This window comes from Papaver somniferum, chromosome 11 (genome assembly GCF_003573695.1).
Source record: "Papaver somniferum cultivar HN1 chromosome 11, ASM357369v1, whole genome shotgun sequence".
Classification (NCBI taxonomy): Eukaryota; Viridiplantae; Streptophyta; class Magnoliopsida; order Ranunculales; family Papaveraceae; genus Papaver; species Papaver somniferum.
The window spans coordinates 2,164,823-2,188,868 of record NC_039368.1 but is presented as its reverse complement, the minus strand read 5'-3'; the positions used below and the strand labels follow the sequence as shown (position 1 = coordinate 2,188,868).

At 37.3% G+C, this 24,046-nt stretch overlaps 3 protein-coding genes, 1 long non-coding RNA gene and 1 pseudogene across 6 annotated transcripts; all 5 read left to right on the top strand.

Moving 5' to 3' along the window:
* The first annotated feature begins 1,865 nt into the window (after positions 1-1,865).
* LOC113323058 lies at positions 1,866-5,620 on the top strand. Its single transcript, XR_003347408.1, has 4 exons — positions 1,866-3,156; positions 3,339-4,134; positions 4,212-4,469; positions 4,724-5,620. It is a non-coding gene; the product is annotated as an uncharacterized LOC113323058 (long non-coding RNA).
* Positions 5,621-5,760: 140 nt separating this feature from the next.
* Positions 5,761-6,718, top strand: LOC113322357 (annotated as a pseudogene).
* An 8,577-nt stretch (positions 6,719-15,295) lies between these two features.
* LOC113322843 lies at positions 15,296-19,127 on the top strand. 3 transcript variants are annotated; one of them, XR_003347309.1, is made up of 4 exons: positions 15,296-16,627; positions 16,811-17,585; positions 17,674-17,902; positions 18,494-19,127. XR_003347309.1 is itself a non-coding variant. In XM_026571008.1 (2 exons), the coding sequence occupies exon 1, from the start codon at positions 15,391-15,393 to the stop codon at positions 16,594-16,596; it is 1,206 nt and encodes a 401-aa protein (XP_026426793.1). In that variant the 5' UTR covers positions 15,296-15,390; the 3' UTR covers positions 16,597-16,627; positions 16,811-18,076. The 3 variants fall into 3 exon arrangements, 1 of the variants encoding a protein (XP_026426793.1); XR_003347308.1 differs by having other exon boundaries at positions 16,811-17,902; XM_026571008.1 differs by lacking the exon at positions 18,494-19,127 and having other exon boundaries at positions 16,811-18,076.
* A 317-nt stretch (positions 19,128-19,444) lies between these two features.
* On the top strand, positions 19,445-20,089 carry LOC113322356. Its single transcript, XM_026570430.1, has one exon. The coding sequence runs from the start codon at positions 19,445-19,447 to the stop codon at positions 20,087-20,089; it is 645 nt and encodes a 214-aa protein (XP_026426215.1).
* Positions 20,090-20,482: 393 nt separating this feature from the next.
* LOC113321663 lies at positions 20,483-22,203 on the top strand. The gene is made up of 2 exons (XM_026569574.1): positions 20,483-20,617; positions 20,872-22,203. The coding sequence occupies exon 2, from the start codon at positions 21,087-21,089 to the stop codon at positions 22,020-22,022; it is 936 nt and encodes a 311-aa protein (XP_026425359.1). The 5' UTR covers positions 20,483-20,617; positions 20,872-21,086; the 3' UTR covers positions 22,023-22,203.
* Positions 22,204-24,046: the final 1,843 nt, after the last annotated feature.

The window sequence follows — 24,046 nt, the reverse complement described above, 5'->3', positions numbered from 1 at the left end:
ATAAAAATGATATAATCACTTTTTGGTTTATGATTGTCTGTAACATAAACTGATAATCATAAATTTCACAAAACAAGAAGTTTTTGTTGGAGTTGGTGTGAGATAGAAATTTGGTGCACTAAAAGAAGGTTCTGATTTTGTTGCATCTTGAGAGAGACCGGTGGGTCTTGCCTCACTTGGATTGAGACTGCTTAGATTTCTGCAAGAGTTAGGTCATGTAGTAAGAACTCTATTATTATTGGGGCTTTGAAAGTCAATGGTCTTTTGGGGCTTTTTAGGGTCATGAAATAGCAATTGAAGTTATCCCTTATCCCATTATATTTCTAGTGTCTATTATACCCTTACCTGAATTTCACTATTCATAAAAAAAAAATAAATCATAAATATATAATCTTTCCTTCTCCTTCTCTTCTTATTGACAAATCATGGTGAAGATAATGATCATGATTTCATCATGAAGAAGATCATAAACAAAAAATTAAAAATCAATTATCTTCTCCCATCCTTTTCTTCTCATTCATAAATTACGATGAACATAATTTCATCAAGATGAGAATGATGATCATAAAGAAACCCCAAACCTATTTTCTTCTCCCTCTCATTCTCATTCAAATATCATGATAAAAATGATGACCATCAAAGAAACAAAAAACTAAGAAAACTCATCATTTATTTTTGTTTAAATGGTTGAAAAAATCTAATTCAAACTCCCAACCGTGATGTTTACGGCTGGGAGTTCTTAAATTCCCAACCGTGAATCAAGATTACGGTTGGGATAGTATGTCGACCCAACCGAGAGTCCATATTTCGGCTTGGTTTTCCCAACCGAAAGACTTTCGATTTCATAACCTAGCCGAAAGTGCAGTTACGGCTGGGATAATTTGTCGACCTAACCGTAGAATGCAAAAACGGTTGGGAAATGATGGTGTTCCAAGCCGTATTTTTTAGTTACGGCGGGGAAATAAAGAATTCCTAGCGAAATTATTTTTCTGTTTTTGAACCAGTTAAGGCTGGGTTTTCTCAGCCATAACTACAGTTTCGATTGGGTTTTCCTAGCCATAACAACAGTTTTGGCTGGGTTTTTCCCAGCCGTGATTGATTCTGAAAACCCCAAAAAATCAAAAAACTAATTTCGGTTTAGATAACCAAGCCCAAATATATACTTTCAGATGGAAATCTAAGAGCTCCCAGCCGTAAATACCTTTAGAAACTTTTTTTTATCCGAAATTCATAGAATCATATTTTTTAACCATTTAAAAGCAAAAATAAATGGTGGGTTTTCTTAGTTTCTTTTTTTTATGATGATCACCATCTTTATTATGATCTATGAATGGGAAGGAGAAAGAGAAGATAATATCATTGCTCTCATCGCGATGAAACTATGATCAACATCTTTACCACAATTTATGAATGAGAAAAGAAGGATGAGGAGAGGATAATAGATTTAGTTTTTTTTTAATGATCTTCATCATGATTTGTAAATGAGAGGAGAAGGAGAAGAAGATTATAAATTTATGATTTTTATTTTTTTTAATAGATAGTGAAATTTAAGTAAGGGTGTTTTTGACTTTTTAATATACCTTGAATCCCCTCATCCATTTTTTTGGCTACACATAGCATTTTAACACCCATGCATAACAACTAACAAGCTGGAAATTGAAGTGTTTTTTATTTTATGAGCCTTGTCAATTTGTCAAAAGACATGAATGTGGATTATGGTCCTTCTGTTGCTCGGTAAAAAAGTCAAATTTGTTAAATTCAACCCAGAATACTACGCATAGTTAAAAGTAAAAACCATGGGGTAAAAATATTTTAGATGTAATATTTTATTTTAGGTTTTCGTTTTCACTTTTTCTTCCCCCATCCATTTCTACTGAAAACCAGTCTCAGATCAGAGCTTCTTATTGCGGGGAAGCTCAAAATGTTTCAATCAATTTGGTGTAGATTAGGTGCAACACTGAATAGGGCGGCTTCTTCCTCAACATTGTCAGCACCAACAGCTAAGTATCATTATCTCTTTACGGAAACTAGGGTTACTTCAATCCTCTCTTCCTTCTCAACTGCTACTAGTAATAACAGTAATCTTACTTCTTCTGATTTGATTCATCATTTGTGGTTTCTTATCTGATTAATTCATGTGGATTGTCACAAACTGAAGCTATTAAAGCTTCTAAGAAACTCAATTTCAAAACCACAAGGAAACCAGATTCAGTATTAACCCTACTTAAAACGTATGGATTTACTGAACCCGACATTTCTAAATTAATCCCTAGATGCCCATCCATCCTCTCATGCGATCCTCATAAAACCCTTAAACCAAAACTAGATTTTTTTCAAATCCAAAGGACTTTATGGATCTGACCTCGCTAACTTCTTCTCAATTGACCCGAGGATCCTGAAGTACAGGTTCAATAAAGTAGTAATCCAATCGTTTGATAAACTTAAGAGCATTGTTCAGTCTGACCAAAACGTAGTTAAAATGTTGAAGCGAAATTCTTGGATTCTCAGTACAAACCAAGTTGAAAAAGTGATGGTCAATCTAGAGCATTTGAGAACTCAAGGCGTCCCTGAAACTAAAATATCTGATTATCTGATCAGGCAACCTAGAGTTTTTACTGAAGATGCCAATAAATTTAGGAAGATTGTAGAAAGGACTAAAGAAATGGGTTTTAATCCCTTAAAAACTACCTTTCTTGTGGCTATACATGGACTGACATCAATGACCGAAGCCAATTGGAGAAAAAAAAAAGGATGTCTACAAGAGATGGGGTTGGTCTGAGGATCAAATTCAATTAGCATTTAGGAAGAATCCTCGTTGTATGACGGCCTCTGGAAAGAAGATTATGGCGGTTATCAATTTCCTTGTGAACGAAATGGGTTATGATTCATCAAGTGTTGCCCAAGTCCCAGGAGTTTTTAATTGTAGTTTAAAGGAGAGGATTATCCCAAGGTGTTCTGTTATCAAGATTCTAGTCTCCAAGGGTCTGATTAAGGAAATGATTCCATTAAGTTCAGTTTCAGCAATGGTAGACGAGGCATTTCTGAAGAAGTTTGTATCCAAGTATGAGCACCAAGTTCCCGGACTGCTGAAGATGTTCGAATACCATCAGCTACTTCAGAACTGAAAGATTTTTACGAGATGGATGTGCTGTACCGGTATGTAGACTTCCGAATTGACATATTTACAACACACATAGTCTCTTCTGCTTTATGCATGCTTTGTTATTTCCAAAGTAAAGATTACATCACCTGTTATGTCTGCATGAAGAATATCTGTCATCATGCTGTACTTGTTTGAATCTTACTTACTGCCATGTGTATCTACGACTGCTGCGCAGGGTTCATGAATTTCGGTTGGGAAACTAAAGGGTGTCAAATTCGGGCTGGGTATTCCTCAGTAGAGATAAAAGAAGCATATAATGGTTCTGTGTTTTGTGTAGGAACATGATAGGATAGGAAATGGGATAAACGAAAGATTCACAAAGATTTGCTGTATGCTCAGTTATGATTTTTATTTCATTGTCAGTGTATGGTCTAGCAATCACTGAATGGCCTTCGCTCAATAAGCTTTCGTACTGCGACTAAGCTATTTGCCGTCAGCCAGAGGTCCACCTCCTGCAACATCAACATATTTGTCATTGCTGCTCGGAGAACTGCGCGTCATCGTGGACAGGCTGTTGCTAGATTTGCCAAGGCAGACCAAGCAGAAATCTGGTCATCATAGTTTTACTGGTTTAGTTTGTTTGAGTATCTTGAGTAATTTTTCTTTTGCCAACTTAAATTAGCTTCGTTTTAATAGGATCTAAGTTGGGTTGGGAAGATTTTTTGTATTTCCTCTGTTCATGGATGTTTTTGTGAAGGTGCCTAACTGGTGTTTGTAAATTTGACTAACCGATGTTTGCCAGTGATATAGTTTAATTTTAAAATGATCTGGTGTTGGATTATTTAGATAACTTTGGCGCACATGCACCCAAGAGGGGCTTCATCTATTTCATGGTTTTTGTGTTCTAGGTATTGCTGTAATATAAAACATAAATCGAGTTAGGTAAGTATTGCTGTATCAATGTCCCAGACATGTGGAATGCATATGCCATTTCTGAGGAGGTTGTGCTGTTATGACTAAAGGAAGCTTAGGTAATCTGCTGGTAAGTTACTGTATAATAATGATTTGTTTTGTCGTAAGGTTATTCAACTGTATTTTCTTTATGCAGTCCTATTTATACCTTTTTTATGGGGAAGACTGTTCAGTTGGAGTACACTGATGCGAAACAGAGTCTTCTGCAAGCTGCTCAGAAAGCTCCTGTTGGAGCCCTTGGCTTCGAAGTTCAACGCACAAATGTGTCATCATAGTTCGATTGCTATTGAGGGAAATACTAGAGAAAACTGTCTTCAAGCAAAAAGGCATGGAAGCAGTTTTGAGGCCATAAATTGAGCTTGCAAAAGTGAGTCCGACTCTTCAAACTTGCAAGGTATTTCCTTTTTCTGCTGACGTTGTTTAAACGCCAGTTTGCTTTTTGTCATTTTTTTCTTCTCTGTGACCTGTCAATATGGTTATACATTTGAACTTGTGAAATTAAGTAACTTGACTCAATTAGATGGCTGCTGACTGCTAAGTTATTGTTCCGTGTTATCCCTTTAACTAGTCATGTAGGAAAAATCACAAAGGTTATGCATTGTTTTAAGGATTTTGACAAGAGAACTTCAAATTTCATTTTGTTTTCAGGCTGAAGGATCTCATGAGATGACTGTGCAGTACCCGTAAGTACATTATCTGAATTCACATATCTACAGCATACAAATCACGTTTTAGTTATTCCCGAAACAACAATTGTGTCACCTCTTATGTATGAACAGCATGAAGAATATATGTCAAGTCGTACTTGTTTGAATATATGTCATGGTAGTTTTTATTACCATGTTTATTTACAACTGCTTTGTAGGATACATGAATTTCGATTGGGAAACTAAAAGGGTGTAAAACTCAGGCAGGGTGTTTCTCAATAGTGAATAGAGATAGTTGAAGCATATATTGGTTCTGCGTATTTTGTGGCAACATGATTGGATGAATGAAAGCTTCACAAAGATTCGTTGCATGCGCTGTTATGATTTTTATTTCATTATCAGTGTACGGTCTGGATATCCCTGAATGGCCAGCTCAGTAAGCTATTTGCAATCAGCCAGAGTTCCAGGCCCTGCATCATCAACATAATTGTCATTGCTGCTAGGAGAACTGGGTGTCTTCGTGGACAGGCTGTTGCTAACCTGTTCGTGAATGTTCTGTGAAAGTGCCTAACTGGTGTTTCCTTTGTTCATGAATGTTCTTGTGAAAATGCCTAACTGGTGTTTCCTCTATTCAGGAATGTATTGGTGAAAGTGCCTAACAGGTGTTTGTTAATTTGCTTAACTGGTGGTTGTGAATGTTTGTGGTTCAATATAAGAATGATATGGTGTTGAATTATTTAGATAACTTTGATCCACATGCGTCCAAGATGGGCTTGGTATTTTTTTGTCGTAGCCTATGCGCGATGTGCATCAGTGTATTGGATATGTGGAAATTTTGAATGCATATGCCATTTCTGAGGCGGGTTGCATTGTCAGGTTATTTAATTGTACTTTCTTTATGCAGTTCCATCGATACCTTTTTTCCTTGTGAAAAATTGGGACTATTCAGTTGGAGTACACTGATGCGAAGAGAGTCTTTTGCATAGCTGCTCCTAAAGCTCCTGTTGGAGCCCTTGGCTTCCGAGTTCAATGCAACAAATGGGCATCGTAGTTCAATTGCTATTCAGGGAAATACCAGAGAGAGCTGTCTTCATGCCTTTCATAACAGTTTTGAGGCCATAGTTTGAGCTTGCAACTAAATGAGGTGTTGTCTATTCTTCGGCTCAAGTTGGTTAAACGCCAGCTTCCTTATTTTCGGTTTTTCTTTCTCTGTATCTTTTTTATTTTGTGTATATGTATGCTTTCTGTGACCTGCCAATATGGTTATACATTAGAACTTGAAACATTGAGTCACTTGACTCCATGTGAGCTCTTCACTAGTCAAGTAGGAAAAGATCACATTAAATGTTACGCATTGGTTAGGATTTTGTCAAGGGATCTTGAAATTTTCTTTTGGTTTTCAGGCTGTTCGTACAGGTGATTCGGAGTTGTTTAGGAATGTTGCAGATAAGTTTGCAAGTACTTTCAGCTTAGACAGGATTCCCAATCTGATTTTGAGGTTGCAACATAATGTCATCAGGACAGAGCTCCGTAATATAAGCATCTCTTATTCTCACATTTCGCTTGTTGATGTTGCTCACAAACTGAGGTTGAACTCACCGAACCCTGTGGCGGATGCTGTAGCCAACACAATCCAAGATGGTGCCATTGATGCAACTTTGGACCATGCTAATGGGTGGATGGTATCAAAGGAGACCAGGGATATTTACTTCACGAATGAACCTCAAGCTGCTTTCAACTCGAGGAATGCCTTCTGCCTCAACATGCACGCACTGCGATTCCCTCAAAATTCACATAAGGAAAACGGAAGCGCAGAAAATAGGAGACGCACCAACAGGAGCAGCAGGAGGAGCTTGCAAAGCATATTGCCGAGGAGGATGAAGATGAGTTTTAATTCTCACCTGCTTTTATCAAGTTGTTACCTAGACAATACCTTACCTTGTGTTTGTAAAACTGGTCTCCATAGATTCGATAAATGAAAATAAAAATGATATAATCACTTTCCAGTTTATGATTATAGACTGCTTAGATTTCTGCAAGAGTTGAGGGACTCATCGACTTTGGTCGAGTCTGGCGGAGTCTATGTATAGCCTTTAAGCGAAAATCAAAGGGATAAACATGGTGGACACATAGCAAGCCTTTAAGGAAAAATTTACCTGGTTAAATTGGGGCCTAGGTACATTAATTGTTTCCACCTCAAACAATGATGGGGCTGTTTAAAAATTAGATGAAAAATACTAAATAGCCCTTACTCTAAAATACTAAAATCTAGTTTCACTCACTTATTCATAACCGCCTCCTTCAGAAAACTGATAACCACCACCGCCACTATCTCCATTCTTCACGCCCAACTCCATTATCGAATCACATCATCAATGGTTATAGGAAAAACCAAAACCCAATCTCAGATTGGTTATTCCAAAAGTAAACTCGAGAACTAGTTGTTGGAACAAAGGAGAATATTTGGTTTCTCTATTTATGATTGGCTTACACTGCAAGAAAATATTCTCCAGATATGTTGCTATCTATACGAATATGTGGCATGTATAGGATATATATATACACTTCTTGTAAAACCTCCATTGATAATAAGAAACCCTAATCATTCTTCTCCCGTGGACGTAGGCTATATCCGAACTACGTTAAACTGTGTTTCTTCTTTAATCTGTTTTAGTTAACTGCATAACATCTTATGCAGATTCAATATTGACTGCATAACATCTTATGCATACTGCATAATATCTTATGCATACCAACATGGTATCAGGGGATCGTTAACGATCCTGGCCGTTTCTCTGTAATCAAGTTTTTTTTGTTTCTCTGTGTGTTTACTATGACACAATCAGATCATAATACTAGTTTGCGTTTAACCTATGTCTTGCTGAATGATGTCAATTATGTAAGCTGGTCTAGGGATGCTGCTCTTGCTCTTGGGGGTAAAAGAAAATCTGGGTATATTGGTGAGAATAATACCTGTCCAGATGCTAAGGATCCAAACTATGAAGATTGGATTGCTGATGATCAACTTGTTCGCACGTGGCTTCTTCAGTCGATGGAACCACATATTTCGGAAATCTTCTCGTTCTCAGAATCTGCAAAGGATTTGTGGAAGTCTGTTGCTAGTCTGTATGGATTACGGAATAATGTTGCTCGGGTGTTTGAGCTGAAACGTGAGATTGCTGAGGCTGAACAAGGTACGAAAAGTTTTACTGAGCATTTTGGTTATTTAAAAAAGAAGTGGGATGAACTGGATACATATCGTCCTCATACAACTTATGCCAAAATTCTCTTGAAGAGGGTTGAGGAGGATAAAATCTTTGATGTGCTCAGTAGCCTCAAACCAGAGTATGAATCTCTTAGAAGCACTATTCTCATGAGTGCTGAACTGCCAAGTCTGTCTAATGTTTGTGCGACTGTGCAGCGTGAAGAGACGCGTAAGAAAGTTATGAATCCTAATTCTAAAAGTATTGTAGACATGGATGCAGCTGAATCAAGTGCTCTTATGAGCTCCAAAGATGATAAACGACGAGCCATGCCATTTGATAAGGACAAGAATTCTTGTGCTAAGGGTAAGAGAGAAGTTTTTCATTGTGATAAAACTGGTCACACCAAGGATCGCTGTTGGGATATTTATCCTCATCTTAAAGCTACTTTTGACAAAAATAAGCTTGCTCGAGCTGCTGTAGCTGACAATTCATCCTTTACCATAGACCAATTGAAGGATTTCTTTAACCAGTTGGGTAATAAGACTGAGCGCAAGGCCAACCATACTTCAGGTAACCTACTAGCCTTTCATACTACGCCTGTTTCCAACCGCCAAGTTTGGATTATTGATTCAGGAGCTACAGATCATATGAAAAATGATCCTTCGTCAGTTCATGCATTTATTCACAGCTCTCATAAAAATGTGTCAGTTGCTAATGGCTCTACTGCTCCTGTGATGGGCAGTGGGAAAGTGCATTTTTTTCCAGATTGTCCGCCATCTAATGCACTTGTTGTTCCATCGTTTCCTACTCAGTTGTTATCTGTTGGTCAAATCACTAATTCTCTGAATTGTGATGTTACATTTACCCCTACCTCGGTCATCTTTCAGGATCGAAAGACGAAGAAGACGATTGGTAGAGGCATCTTTTCTCATGGATTGTACCTGTTACGTTCTAGTGACATGGCATGTCTCATTCAAAGATCTACTCCGCAGTTCCTTTATCATAAAAGACTTGGACATCCTTATAGTCGTGTTTTGTCTAGGATTTTTCCCACATTTTCTGTCCAGACTCAAGTCTGTGATGTTTGTCAGTTTTCTAAACAATCTCGTTTTCCATTTCCTAATTCTGTGACTCGTGCTACAATTCCTTTTGAATTAATTCATTCTGATTTATGGGGCCCTGCTCCAATTGATGCTTATGATGGGCATAAGTATTTTGTTATCTTTATAGATGATTGGTCACGTGCTACATGGATCTATTTACTCAAATCCAAAACTGAAGTTTCATCTGTATTTGCGGATTTTCATTGTATGATACGCAACCAATTTGATGCACAGGTTAAAATCTTTAGATCAGATAATGGAACTGAGTTTGTCAAAGGCACTCTTCCAGGTTATTTGCGTAGTCATGGTATTATCCATCAAACTAGCTGTGTTGGTACTTCACAGCAAAATGGTGTTGCTGAACGGAAACTACGTCATATTCTGGAAACTACTCGTGCTCTTATGATTCAGATGCATGTTCCAAATAAATTCTGGTCTCATGGTTCTCTGACGGCCACTTATTTGATCAATCGTCTGCCTAGTCGTGTGCTTGAGTTCAAATCTCCATTAGAGGTTTTGAAACGTCATCAGCCTGGCATTTCTCATCTCAGAGTTTTCGGTTGTGTATGTTACGTACATTTACAGGCAAAGCATCGTGATAAACTGGATTCACGGGCAACTAAATGTGTGTTCTTTGGTTATTCATCTACAAAGAAAGGTTATATTTGTTATCATCCACCCACTAGAAAGCTACATATTTCTCGTGATGTTGTATTTGATGAAGCAGTGGCTTACTTTCAATGTGATTATGGCAGTCTGTCTCAGGGGGATTGTTACACAGATTTTGCACCACTTCCAGTTATTACTGAGATACCTACTGCAACATATTCCCACAGAGATAATGGTGGTGGTGTAGAGTTGGTGGACTTACCTAATGTAGTGTTGGATGTGCATAATGAAGCAGTTCATGAAGAAGCTTCAGACAATAATGTTAGTGTTACTGATGATAATACAGGATTACAAGATGTGCCGCATCAAGTTCCAGAATCTGAGGTTATGGTTCCACAAGATCATCAACCAGTGGTACCAATTGTCAGAACCTCAAGTCGTGAGAAGAAGGCTCCAGAGAAATACAAAGACTTCTTTACATATCATTCCGCTGCGTATCCTATACAAGCACATTTAACTTATGATCATGTAGGTCCTTCACACTCTGCATTTCTAAGTGCTATATCTAGTCATCAAGAACCTAGAAACTACAATGAAGCAAAGTCTAATCCAAAATGGAGGACACCAATGGAGAATGAGTTACGGGCCTTAGATGTAAATAATACATTTAGTATTGTCAAGTTGCCTCCCGGGAAGAAGACTGTTGGATGTAGGTGGGTGTACAAAATTAAATACAGAAGTGATGGCACTGTTGAGCGTTATAAGGCAAGATTAGTGGAAAGAGGTTTTACTCAGAGATATGGAGAAGACTACACAGAAATCTTTGCACCAGTTGCAAAGATGAATACTTTTCGTGTTCTCATGTCTCTTGCAGTTAATAAAGATTGGAAATTGTTTCAAATGGATGTGAAGAATGCATTCTTACAAGGTGATCTAGAAGAAGAGGTATATATGGTAGGCTTGGGAATGTGTGTAAAATAAGAGCAAGAGGAGAAGCCTACAGTTAATTGCAAGTGCAGAGTTGTTGTTGTAGCTTGTGCAAGAACATGTCGAATCCACAGAGACTAGGGTGTATAGTTGAAGTTTTTAAGCTAGTTATCTAAATTAACAAGGCAGTAACTAAAGCAATGAGGTAACAGTGACAGAGAACAAAGAAATAGTGAAACAAAGACAAACAAACCAAGGCTGTGAGCCAAGGGAAGTGATGGAAGCTAAGGGATAAGGTGAGAACTAAGGCTTCAATTCCACCCCTAGATGCATATAATTCTCTAAGATGATATACTAGTCTTCTCCTATCACAGCGATGCCTTAATCTCATCTATCATATGTCAATCCCCTAGCATTACTTGTCTTTCTAAGGTACAAGCAATCTAAGATTATAATACATTCAGTTCATATAGCCTTTTCGGAAATTAAAACATGCTTGTCATCAAACTGTCATGGAAAAGAAGTGCTCATACAATAGGGTTATCTTTATCTAGAGTTTCATCTCTGCCTTAGTAGTAGAATTAAAACATGATGAAGTTCTTAAACATGTTGTTTGTCAGACAACAATGTATAAAACTATCCTACTGATGCTAACATAAGAACATAACATGAACATGAGCTTAATGAAAATTGTAACAATCACACAATCACATTCAAAACATGTTGGAGTTCTGAACAACAAATATTTAACAGTGCATTTGAATTGAAAATTGTGGAACTGAAAGATTGACAAACCCTAAAACTAACAGTTCATGGAAATGTAAATTACAAAATAAAACCTAAACTATTCCTATTGATGCTCTGGATAATCCAGGCATGCCCATTACAACATCCCAAAGCATCTATTTATACTCAATTACACTTTACAAGCAAAACCCCCAAAACAGTAAATTAGGGTTTCTGAAAATTGAAATTCAGTTTACCTAATCTTTGATAATGGCTTCTGTACGTCGACCCATTCTTCTTCTGACTCTCCTGCTCCTCTCCATGCCTTCCAATTGCTTTTCTAACTCGACCTATTCTATTGATTTCTTACCTAGGGTTACAGAGAGAAATCAGGAAAGAAATCGAGAGAAATAGATGGCTAGAAGTTTAGAGGAATGATGGGTTTCGGTGAGGGATAGCCATGGCTTTTGGTGGTTGATTGTGGTGGTTGAGGCAGTGGAGTTGGCGGAGTTGGTGGTGAAGGTGAGGCTGTTGCAGACGGAGGTGAGGGAGGTGAAGTCGATGGAGAAGAAGGAGGGGAGTGTTTGGTTGATGGGTATAGGTATTAGGTGCTTGGGTGTTGAGCGGTTGCATCAAGTCTCGATGATTCGCGAAGCTGAGCCGTGGGATGCGGAAATGATAAATTGATCTAACGGCGAGATAGAAGGGAGCTTGTAGCGACCGTTGGATGTATAATACATCAAAATTAACGGCGCAGATTAGAGTTAGGTGATGTAGTGTGAAGCAGGATCTTCAGATTTTGATGCACGACGATGAGGCGACCGTAGAATGCTGAGATGATCCAATCTGACTGCTGAAGATGAAGGCGGGTATGGATATTGGAAACGGGTTTGGGTGAGGGGTTTGGGCCTTGGGTATGCCAAGCCCATATCTTCTTTAAGAACAATTCTTCCTCTTCAAGCCCAATTCTAGCCTTTTGGTCTTGCGCACAACATTCTTCGCGGCTTCCTTGTGTGATTCCTCTTGGCTTCCACCACTTTTCTGCTCTTTTTGCTCCGTAATTCATCCAAACTTTATTTACAACCTAAAAATGCAAAATTAATTAATAAAAATATTTATTCTTGAAAACAATGAAAATACAGAATATGGGACAAAATGTAGAATTAATGAACAAAAGATGAGTTAAATGCCAAGAAAAATATATAGAAATATGCTCTTTTTAGCACTCATCAATATATGAGTATACCACCTGGACACCCTCGAGAAGGAGAGAGCAATATGGTTTGCAAACTTAAGAAGGCAATATATGGTTTAAAGCAATCACCACGTGCATGGTATGCAAAGCTAAGTTCAGTACTCATCCAGAATAAGTTCAAAAGGAGCTCTACCGATTCTTCCTTGTTTATTAAAAGAAGTAATCTTGGTATAACTATAGTTCTAGTGTATGTTGATGACCTTGTGATTACAGGAGACAATCAACAAGAAATTAGAAATCTTAAAGCAATGCTTCATTCCAGATTTGACATCAAGGATTTAGGGATACTGAAGTATTTCCTGAGATTAGAAGTTGCTTACTCAAAGAAGGGTATTTTTCTGAATCAAAGAAAATATTTGTTGGACCTGCTGAAGGCTACAGGAAAAATGGGAGTAAAGCCTTGTGATACTCCTACAGAAATTGGCAACAAACTTGATAATGATGGTGATGTGTTACGTGATATTGGGTCATATCAAAGGTTAGTAGGCAAGTTAATTTATCTCACTATTACCATACCTGACATAGCACATGCAGTAAACTTAGTCAGTCGTTATATGCATACACCTCGTGTTAAACATCTAAATGCAGTAACTAGGATTCTACAGTATTTAAAAGGATCACCAGGAAGAGGAGTTTTGATGACAAAGAATGAAGCCTATTCAATTTCTAGCTACTGTATAACAACATATTCAGATGCTAATTATGCTGGATGTCCAGTTGATCGTAAATCAACAACAGGGTACTGCATATTCTTTGGTGGTAATCTGGTTACATGGAGAAGCAAGAAACAAAATGTTGTTTCTCGATCAAGTGCTGAAGCAGAATACAGAGCCATGGCTTCAACAACTTGTGAGATTGTTTGGCTGCGAGCATTACTTAAAGATTTGGGTTTTCTGTCACCTCAGCCAGCTAAGATGTTTTGTGACAATCAAGCAGCGATACAAATCGCATCAAATCCCACCTTTCATGAGCGTACAAAGCACATAGAAGTGGATTGTCATTTTGTTAGAGAGAAGGTATTGGCCAAAGTAATATGCACTCCCTTCGTTCGTAGTCATCAACAACTGGCAGATGTTTTTACTAAGGGTTTACCTGTCAAGCAATTCAATGGAATTCTATCCAAGTTGGGCTCCATTGATATCTTCGCACCAACTTGAGGGGGAGTGTTGGAACAAAGGAGAATATTTGGTTTCTCTATTTATGATTGGCTTACACTGCAAGAAAATATTCTCTAGATATGTTGCTATCTATACGAATATGTGGCATGTATAGGATATATATATACATTTCTTGTAAAACCTCCATTGATAATAAGAAACCCTAATCATTCTTCTCCCGTGGACGTAGGCTATAGCCGAACCACGTTAAACTGTGTTTCTTCTTTAATCTGTTTTAGTTAACTGCATAACATCTTATGCAGATTCAATATTGACTGCATAACATCTTATGCATACCAACACTAGCTCAAATTGGATATAAGATTGGATAGAACTAACAACTTAATCAAAAAAGAAAAAAAACAGAAATTTCTTCAAAACTGACCAACACAAAAACCAGAATCGGGGGATATGTTGCATTACATATACCAATTCTGGATTTGGGTTTTAAAAATGAAGAATATAGAACCCATAATCGGTATATACATCGCAATGCAACTCCTGATTCTTATTTAATTTCTTTTGTCAATTATTCTACCAACAATCGGTTTATATTAACATGAACAAATGCCGATTTTAACATTCTACGCACAAACGGTTTATATTGGCATGAACAAACTCCGATTTTGACAAGAAATTTTTTTTTAAAATTGCTTGAATCGGCTTATATGTACATCTATATGTGCCGATTGATATCTATAAAATTCTAGCACCCCATTATCCAAATTCAGAGCAGCTCCCCTTCCATCGTTGTAGTTAAACCATAAAAAAAATTCCAACATCCCATAATCCAAATTCAAAAATAGAAATAGCTTGAATTACTAGGATTTCTATTGATTTCCAAATACCGACAGACAAAATCACAACAAACAATCATCAATGCCTCTTCAATTTAACTTCACAACCAATAAATCAAGAATTTACAATACAAATTACCCTCACCCAATTTTCGCAGCAGAAAATTGCATCCCGAATCTTCTCGAATTATTGCCACTGCTAGACGAATTCCGATACGAATCCGTACTGCTACTAGAAGTTTCCATTACCCTCAAAAATCCTAAAATATTGATGATAGGCGAATTTGATTAGGATTCAAAGAAATTGATCCAATCCGCGCTTATTACTAAGCTGTGAAATAAAAAGGAGCAGAAGAAGAAGCTGAAGATTTGCTGTGTTTTTAGGAAGGGAAACTTTAACCCACTTAGTTGCAGTATACAAGTTAGTGAACATATACCGATTTTGGATAAATTTTCGTCAAATAAAAGTCAATTTTTTTCAGTTTTTGATGATACACTAACGTTAGTTGATTTTAGAATTAATTTGACTAAACATCTATTAATTATCCGGATCAACACTAATTAATCAGAGATAAATTAATCATTAGAAAAATAATAACCGTATTTTGTCGTATAGTTATAGGATCCAATTTAGCCTGGAAAATTTGAGCCTGACAAAAGATAAAAATGTGGATTACGGTCCTTCGATTGCACGGTAATTATTTTTTACCAGACCTCTGACCACAACCTATTGGTAAAAATAACCACGGGGTAAGAATATGAGTCTCGGATTTTTAGATGATGTAATCTTTTAGGTTTTTGCTTTACTCTTTCTTCCCCATCCGTTTCTACTGTAAACCAGTCTCAAAGCTCTCTCTCTTTTTTTTTTCTTACTGTGGAGAAGCTGAAATGTTTCGATCAGTTTGGTGTAAATTAGGTGGAACACTGAATAGGGCGGCTTCTTCTTCAACATTATTATCAGCACCAACAGCAGCTAAGTTTTCTCACTTTACAGAAACTAGGGTTACTTCAATCTTCTTCTCTACTACTACTGCTAGCAATAACGCTAATACTTGTGATTCTTCATCATTTGTGGTTTCTTATTTGATTAATTCATGTGGATTGTCTGAATCTGAAGCAATTTCTACCTCAAAAAAACTCAATTTCAAAACCACGACCAAACCAGATTCAGTCTTAACCCTACTTAAGACTTACGGGTTTACTGAATCCCACATTTCTAAGTTAATCACTAAGCATCCAGCCATCCTCTCATCTGATCCTCATAAAACCCTAAAACCAAAATTGGATTTTTTCAAATCCAAAGGGCTCTATGGAACTGACCTGGCTGATTTCGTCTCAATTGGCCCGAGGATCCTGATGAACAGTTTCATTAAAGTAATAATCCCTTCTTTCGATATCTTTAAGAGCATTTTAGACTCTGATGAAAACGTCATTCAAATGATTAAGCAAAATTCTTGGATTCTCAGTACATGCCGAGTTGAGAATGTGATGGTCAATATAGAGCTTTTGAGAAATCAAGGCGTCCCTGAAACTAAAATATCTAATTATCTGATCTGGCATTCTAGAGTTTTTACTCAAGATGCCGATAAATTTAGAAAGATTGTAGAAAAGACTAAAGAAATGGGTTTTAATCCCTTAAAAACTACTTTTCTTGTGGCTATACGTGGACAGACATCAATGACCGAAGCCAATTGGGAAAAGAAAAAGGATGTTTACAAGAGATTGGGTTGGTCTGAGGATCAAATTCAATTAGCATTTAGGAAGAATCCTTGTTGTATGACGGCCTCTGGAAAGAAGATTATGGCGGTTATCAATTTCCTTGTGAACGAAATGGGTTATGATTCATCAAGTGTTGCTGAATGCCCATTAATTCTTGATCGTAGCTTGAAGAGGAGGATTATTCCCAGGTGTTCTGTTATCAGGATTCTAGTCTCCAAAGGTCTGATTAAGGAATCGATTCCATTAGGGTCAGTTTCAACAATGCTAGACGAGGCATTTCTGGAGAAGTTTGTATCAAAGTATGAGCACCAAGTTCCCCGACTGATGAAGGTATTCCAAGGTCAGTTGAATTACCATCAGCTACTTCAGAGCTGAAATTTGTTTACGAGATGAATGTGCAGTACCGGTATGTAGACTATCCGAATTGACATATTTACAGCACGTATAGTCCCTTCTGCTTTACGCATGCTTTGTTATTTCCATAGTAAAAATTGCATCACCTCTTATGTCTGCATGAAGAATATCTGTCATCATGCTGTACTTGTATGAATCTTACTTACTGCCATGTTTATCCACGACTGCTGCGCAGGGTTCATGAATTTCGGTTGGGAAACTAAAGGGTGTCAAATTCGGGCTGGGTATTCCTCAGTAGAGATAAAGGAAGCATATAGTGATTCTGTGTATTGTGTGGGAACATGATAGGATAGGAAATGGGATAAACGAAAGCTTCACAAAGATTCGATGTATGCTCAGTTATGATTGTTATTTCATTGTCAGTGTACGGTCTGGCAATCACTAAATGGCCTTCGCTCAATAAGCTTTCGTACTGCGACTAAGCTATTTGCAATCAGCCAGAGGTCCACCTCCTGCAGCATCAACATGTTTGTCACTGCTGCTCGGAGAACTGCGCGTCTTCGTGGACAGGCTGTTGCTAGAGTTGCCAAGGCAGTCAAAGCACTAGTCTGGTCATCATATTGTTTGCTTTACTGGTGTAGTTTCTTTGAGTATCTTGAGTAATTTTTCTTTTGTTAACTTGAATTAGCTTTGTTTTAATAGTATTTAAGTTGGGTTTTATGTGTTTCCTCTGTTCATGAATGCGTTTGTGGAAGTGCCTAGCTGGTGCTTGTGAATCTGATTGACTAGTGTTTGCCAATGTTTACAGTTTAATTTAAAATTGATCTGGTGTTGAATAATTTAGATAATTTAGGTAACAGTTTAATTTAATCTATTTCATGGTTTTTGTGTACTTGGTATTGTAATATAAAACATAAATCGAGTCAGGTAAGTTATCAATGTCTCAGACATGTGGAATGCATATGCCGTTTCGGGGGGAGGTTGTGTTGTTATGATTAAAGGAAGCTTAGGTAATCTGCTTGTAAGTTATTGTATACTAATGATTTGTTTAGTGAGGCACTTGTTGTCTGGTTATTTAACTGTACTTTCTTTATGCAGTTCGGTCGATACCTATTTTACTTGTGAAAGATTGGTACTGTTCAGTTGGAGTACACTGATGCGAAAGAGAGCCTCCTGCAAGCTTCTCGTAAAGCTCCAGTTGGCCCTTGTTCAATGCAACAAATGGGCCATCATAGTTAGATTGCTATTGGGGGAAATTCCACAGAGAACTGTCTTCATGCAGGAAGGCATGAAAACAGTTTTGAGGCCATAATTTGAGCTTGCAAAAGTGAGTCTGACTCTTCAAACTTGCCTATTCTTCTGCTCACATTGGTTAGACGCCAGCTTTGTTTTTGTCATTTTCTTTTCTCTGTATCTTTTTATCTTGTATATATGTGTGCTTTCTGTGTACTGCCAATATGGTAAAACATTTGAACTTGTCAAATTAAGTCACTTGACTCAATTAGATGGCTCCTGACTGCTTAGTTTTTGTTCCATGTGCCCTTTAACTAGTCATGTAGGAAAAAATCACAAATGTTACGCATTGTTTTAAGGATTTTGACAAGAGATCTTCAAATTTTATTTTGGTTTTCAGGATGTTCGTATAGGTTGTTACTCTTTTAGGGTTTGCGCAACAAATCATGCTTAGACTAAGCTAATGCATGTTTAGTATAAGCTAATCCCTGTTTTGCTTAAAGCATGTTTATGGTGTAATCATGCACTTAAGTCGTTCAAGGTTAATGCTAGATAAGGTTGAAACTAACATGACATGACTCTTGTCCTATGAGCTGTCCAATGTAGCCATGAGGTGTCCTAAGGTTAGTTACTACAATGTTTAGGTCTTAATTGTGGTGTTAATGGAGCTGAAATTCCAACATAGGTGACTTGGAGTTGTTTAGGAGTATTGCGGATAAGTTTGGGAGTACTTTCAGCTCAGACAGGACTCATTGTGAGGTTGCAGCATAATGTCATCAGGACAGGGCTTTGCAATATACGCATCTCTTTCTTATTCTCACATTTCACTGTTGATGTTGCTCACAAACTGAGGTTGGACTCAGCGAACCCTGTGGCGGATGTTGAGAACAAGGTAATCTGAGATGGTGCCATTGATGCAACTCTGGACAGTGCAAATGGCTGTGTGGTACCGAAGGAGATTGGGGGATGTTTACTCCACAAACGAACCTCAAGCTGCTTTAAATTCGAGGAATGCCTTCTGCCTCAACATATGATGAGGCTGTGCGCTCACTGCGATTCCCTCCAAAATCACATAAAAAGGGAAACCTGAAGGAGGCAGACAGGAGCAATTGTTGCTTCAAAAAAAAAACAAAACAGGAGCAGTTGCAGGGGCTTGCAATACATATTTGCCGCCAAGAGTGGCGATGATGAGGTCTAATTCTCACCTGCCTGCCTGCCTGCTTTTGTCAACTTGTTAACGAGACAGTACCTTATCTGTAAAAACTGGTCTTGGTGGGTTTTAAATGAAAATAAAGACCATATAATCATTTTTCAATTTATTACTATCTATAAACATAAACTGATGATCATAAATAAGGATGGTTCTGACTTCCGATTTTGCCTTGTTGAGAAACTGATGGGTCTTGTGCCTCTCTTGGATTGAGACTGCTTAGATTTTCACTAGATTTAGATTATACATGGTAAAAAAGTCAAATTTGGTAAATTTACCAGACTAGGAGGTAAAAATCATGCTGTAAAAATATCAGGCTCGGCACAGATGCTGTAATATATTATTTTAGGTTTTTGCTTTTCTTTTTCTTCTTCCCACATCCATTTCTACTAAAACCAGTCTCAAATCTCTCTTTCTAAGCTCAAAATGTTTCGATCAGCTGGGTATAAATTAGGTGCAAATCTGAAGAGGGCGGTCATCAATGGGGAAGCGTCTTCTTCAAGATTATTATCAGTACCAACAGCAGCTAAGTATACTCACTTTACAGAAACTAGGGTTGCTTCAATCTTCTTCTATTCCTTCTCCTCTACTGCTGCTAGTAATAATAGTGATCTTACTACTTCCGATTCCGATTCTTCTAATTCATTTGTGGTTTTTTATTTGATTAATTCATGTGGATTATCACAAGGTAAAGCATACGGATTCACTGAACTCCACATTTCTAAACTAATCCCTAGATACCCATCCATCCTCTCATCAAAACCAGATAAAACCCTCAAGCCCAGATTCGATTTTTTCATATCCAAAGGGCTTTATGGAATTGAACTTGCCAACTTCATCCCAAAGGAACCATTGATCTTGACTCGGGGTTTTAATAATGAAATTATCCCTTCCTTTGATATCCTTAAGAGCATTGTTCAGACTGACCAAAACGTCATTCAAATGATTAAACGAAATAACTGGATTTTTGGTAAAAACCTTGTTAAAAGATTGATGGTCAACCTAGAGATCTTGAGAAATGAAGGCGTCCCTGAAACTAAATTATCTGTTTTTCTGAACAACTATCCTTGAGTTTTTGCTGGAGATGCCAATAGGTTTAGAAAGATTGTAGAAAAGACTAAAGAAATGGGTTTTAATCCATTAACTACTATATTTCTCAGAGCTATACATGCATTGGCATCAATTGGAGAAATAAGATGGATGTTTACAAGAGATGGGGTTGGTCTGAAGGTCAAATTCAAACCGCATTTAAGAAAAATCCTCAATGTATGATGACCTCTGAGAAAAAGATTATGGCAATTATGAGTATCCTTGTGAACGAAATGGGTTATGATTCATCCAGTACTGCTGAATGCCCATCAATTATAGATTGTAGCTTGAAGAGGAGGATTATTCCTAGGTGTTCTGTTATCAAGATTCTAGTCTCCAAGGGTTTGAATGATTCCATTATGTGCACTTTCAACAATGGTAGACGAGGCATTTCTGGAGAAGTTTGTATCCAAGTATGAGCAACATGTTCCCGGACTGATGAAGGTATTCAAAGGTCAGTTGAATTGCCATCAGCTACTTCAGAACTGACGGGATGAATGTGCAGTACCGGTATGTAGTGGTTAAACCCCAGCTTGTTTTTTTCTCCGTATGTGTATGTTTTCTGTGACCTGCTAATATGTTATTATGGTTGTACAATTGAACTTGTAAAATCAAGTCATCTTACTCAATTAGATGGGTGCTGACTGCTGAGTTATTGTCCGTCTTAGCCCTTTTACTGGTCATGTAGAAAAACATCACATTAAATGTTACACATTATTCAAGGATTTTGACAAGAGATCTTCCAATTTTGTTCTGGTTTTCAGGCTGCTCATATTCGTATAGGTGATTTGGAGTTGTTTAGGAATGTTCTGGTTGGACGGATGCTGAAATTCACATTTCTAAATTAATCAGTAAATTTCCGGCCATCCTCTCATCTGACCCTCATAAAACCCTCAAGCCCAAATTTGATTTTCTCAATTCTAAAGGGCTTTCTGGACTTCAACTTGTCAACTTCATCTCAGTTTACCCAACGATCCTCATGTACAGTTTTGATAAAGTAATAATCCCTTCCTTTGATATCCTTAAGTCCATAGTTCATTCTGACAAAAACGTCATTACAATAATGAAGCGAAATCATTGGACTCTCAGTACAAACACAGTTAATAAGTTGATGGTCAACCTAGATCTTTTGAGAACTGAAGGTGTTCCTGAAACTAATTTTCCTAAGTATCTAATCAGCAAACCAAGAGCATTTGCGCTAGATGCCAATAGTTTTAAAGAGATTGTAGACAAGGTTAAAGATACGGGTTTTGATCCTTCCAAAACTACATTTCTTATAGCTATACATGCATTTTCATCAATGAGCGAAGCCAGTTGGAGAGAAAAAATGGATGTTTACAAGAGATGGGGTTGGTCTGAAGATCAAATTCAAACAGCATTTAGGAATAATCCTCATTGTATGAAGGCCTCCGAGAAGAAGATTATGGCGGTTATGAATTTCTTTGTGAATGAAATGGGACACCAGTCATTGAGTATTGCCCAACACCCAAGAGTATTTACTTGTAGTTTGAAGGAGAGGATTATCCCAAGGTGTTCTGTTATCAGGATTTTAGTCTCCAGAGGTCTGATCAAGGAGAAAATTTCTATGAGCACAATTTCGACAATGGTAGACAAGTCTTTTGTGGAGAAATTTGTAATAAAGTATGAGCAACAAGTTCCTGAACTGATGAAGGTATTCCAAGGTCAGTTGCATTACGTAGATTATCTGATTTCCTATATTTACAGTGTATGTAGTCCCTTTTTGTTTATGCATGTTTTGTTATCTACAAAGTATTCCTATATTTGGATATGGTTACCCACAAGGTTCTTCTTCATGGTCCTGTTAAAGATGGTCTTTATCACTTGGAGTTCACTGCTGATACTACTACTTCCAACTGGCACTACAAACTTGGTCATCCAGCCTATAATACCTTGAAGCATGTATTAGCATCTGTAGACAATGTCATTCATGACCATTTATCCACTACTGTCTGTCATGATTGTCAAGTAGCTAAGAGTCATAGTTTACCATTTCCGTCTAGAACACATAGTGATGTATTTGGTCCTTTGTAACTCATTCATTTTAATTACAAAATTTGTTGCACCTCTTACTAGGATCGGTCCCCCTTTCACTAATAATAATTACTATTTTGTAAGGTATCGATTATACCATCTTTAGTGATTTCTTAAGATCTGTTTTACTAATAAAAGTTATACCAATAACTTAAGACAGGCATCCATGAATAGTTTTAACAACCACATAAACAAGTTTATGATGGGTTATACACATCACGCATATTGGTTTGTTCACAATAGATTTGCAATATGAATAGCATTACCAATAAGCTTAGAGATTTCCCTTTCGATCCAGAAACGAGTTTGTGAACTTACTTACTTTAAACGAATGTAAACATTATTTCCTAGGATGAAATCTTCACTCACACTAATACATAATCACAATAGCATTTAAACGATTATGTCGATGTCTTATATACAAAGTTTAATAGTTAAGCAATAAACCTCATATCGTATTCCGTAATACTATGTATATCTATAGTTCATACACAGTTTCGCAGTTTCATTTTCAATATGCACGACTTGAAAGATACGTTAGGGAATGAAACAGTTCAAGTCAAATATTACTAACCTCAAGATAAAGGATGATTGTTGTCGTTGTAGCTCCATACTTCTTCATGTCTTCAAGTCTTCAGTAATACTTGTAAGTCTCAAATCCTAATACTTTCAAGCTAACCAATACGAAGTTAACTCTAGTATATAATCAAGCGACTCTTTAAATGAGTTTTGATTCACTAAAATATGACAACCAAACTTGACATACCAACGTTTGGTGGGTTCAACCGAGCAGTGCTCTAACAAGTTGGAGGAAGATTTTAGAATTTGTTGGACAAGAAACATTACTATGGTCGTAATAGATGGTCCACAATTAGGGTTGAGGTTGTAGTCAGGATATTACCTGAGTTGGATTGTAATATCATGCCGAATTCTGAAAAATGGGAATCATTTTGCCGGCTACAAGTCTTGTTAAATAGCTGTTACAGAAGTATCCAAGAGGCGCAACGAGGTTTCCATTTCTGGTCTGAATGTTATTATGATCTTAGGTTTGGTACTGAAATTCAACCTTTACATATTGGCACTGTTGATGATGAATTTGAAGATTACAGTGATTAAGAGGATGAATCACCTGAGGATTGGATGATTGCATCAATATTGGCTCCCAATTTTGCACCGGTAAGTGAAGTTGAACTTGGGTTACGGACTCACGATATTATGCATAAATGGTCTGAAGGTTTCGATCGTTACCCATCCATAAATGATGATAGAAGATTTATTCACACATTTCGACTAGATGAGCAAGAGGAAGGCCAAAGAGTATTTAGTTATCCATCTAGATGTCCCTCTTATTTCTTTGTCCCGACAACAAAAAGCAGCGCATGATATGGTTCTACACTCTATGGAAGCAGGTTTAACCATACGCTTGATTGTTAGTGGAGGAGCAGGCACAGGTAAATCCACTCTTATCAATGTTATTGTACAATCAACAAGACAATTGTTCCACAATAATAGAGTTGTTAAGATTATGGCACCAACTGGTGTAGCTGCTTTTAACATTGGCGGTGCAACCATCCACCACGAACTTGCAATAACAGTGGATAAAGATCAGTCGTACAAAGATTTGGACCATGAACTGTGTAGACGCATGTAAAAGGATTTTCAAGACACCAAGTTGATTGTGATTGATGAATACAGTATGATTGGCAGAAAGATGTTTGCAAAAATTAATCTGCGATTTGGAGATGTGTTTACAAACAATGAGCCTTTTGACAATGTGTTTGTTGTGCTCGTAGGTGATATACTTGATTTCGGGTCAATATCGGGTGGATTTAGTAATAAGCTTTCCCCTTGTTATTTTCTTCTTTTTTTAGTTTAACTTTCCATATC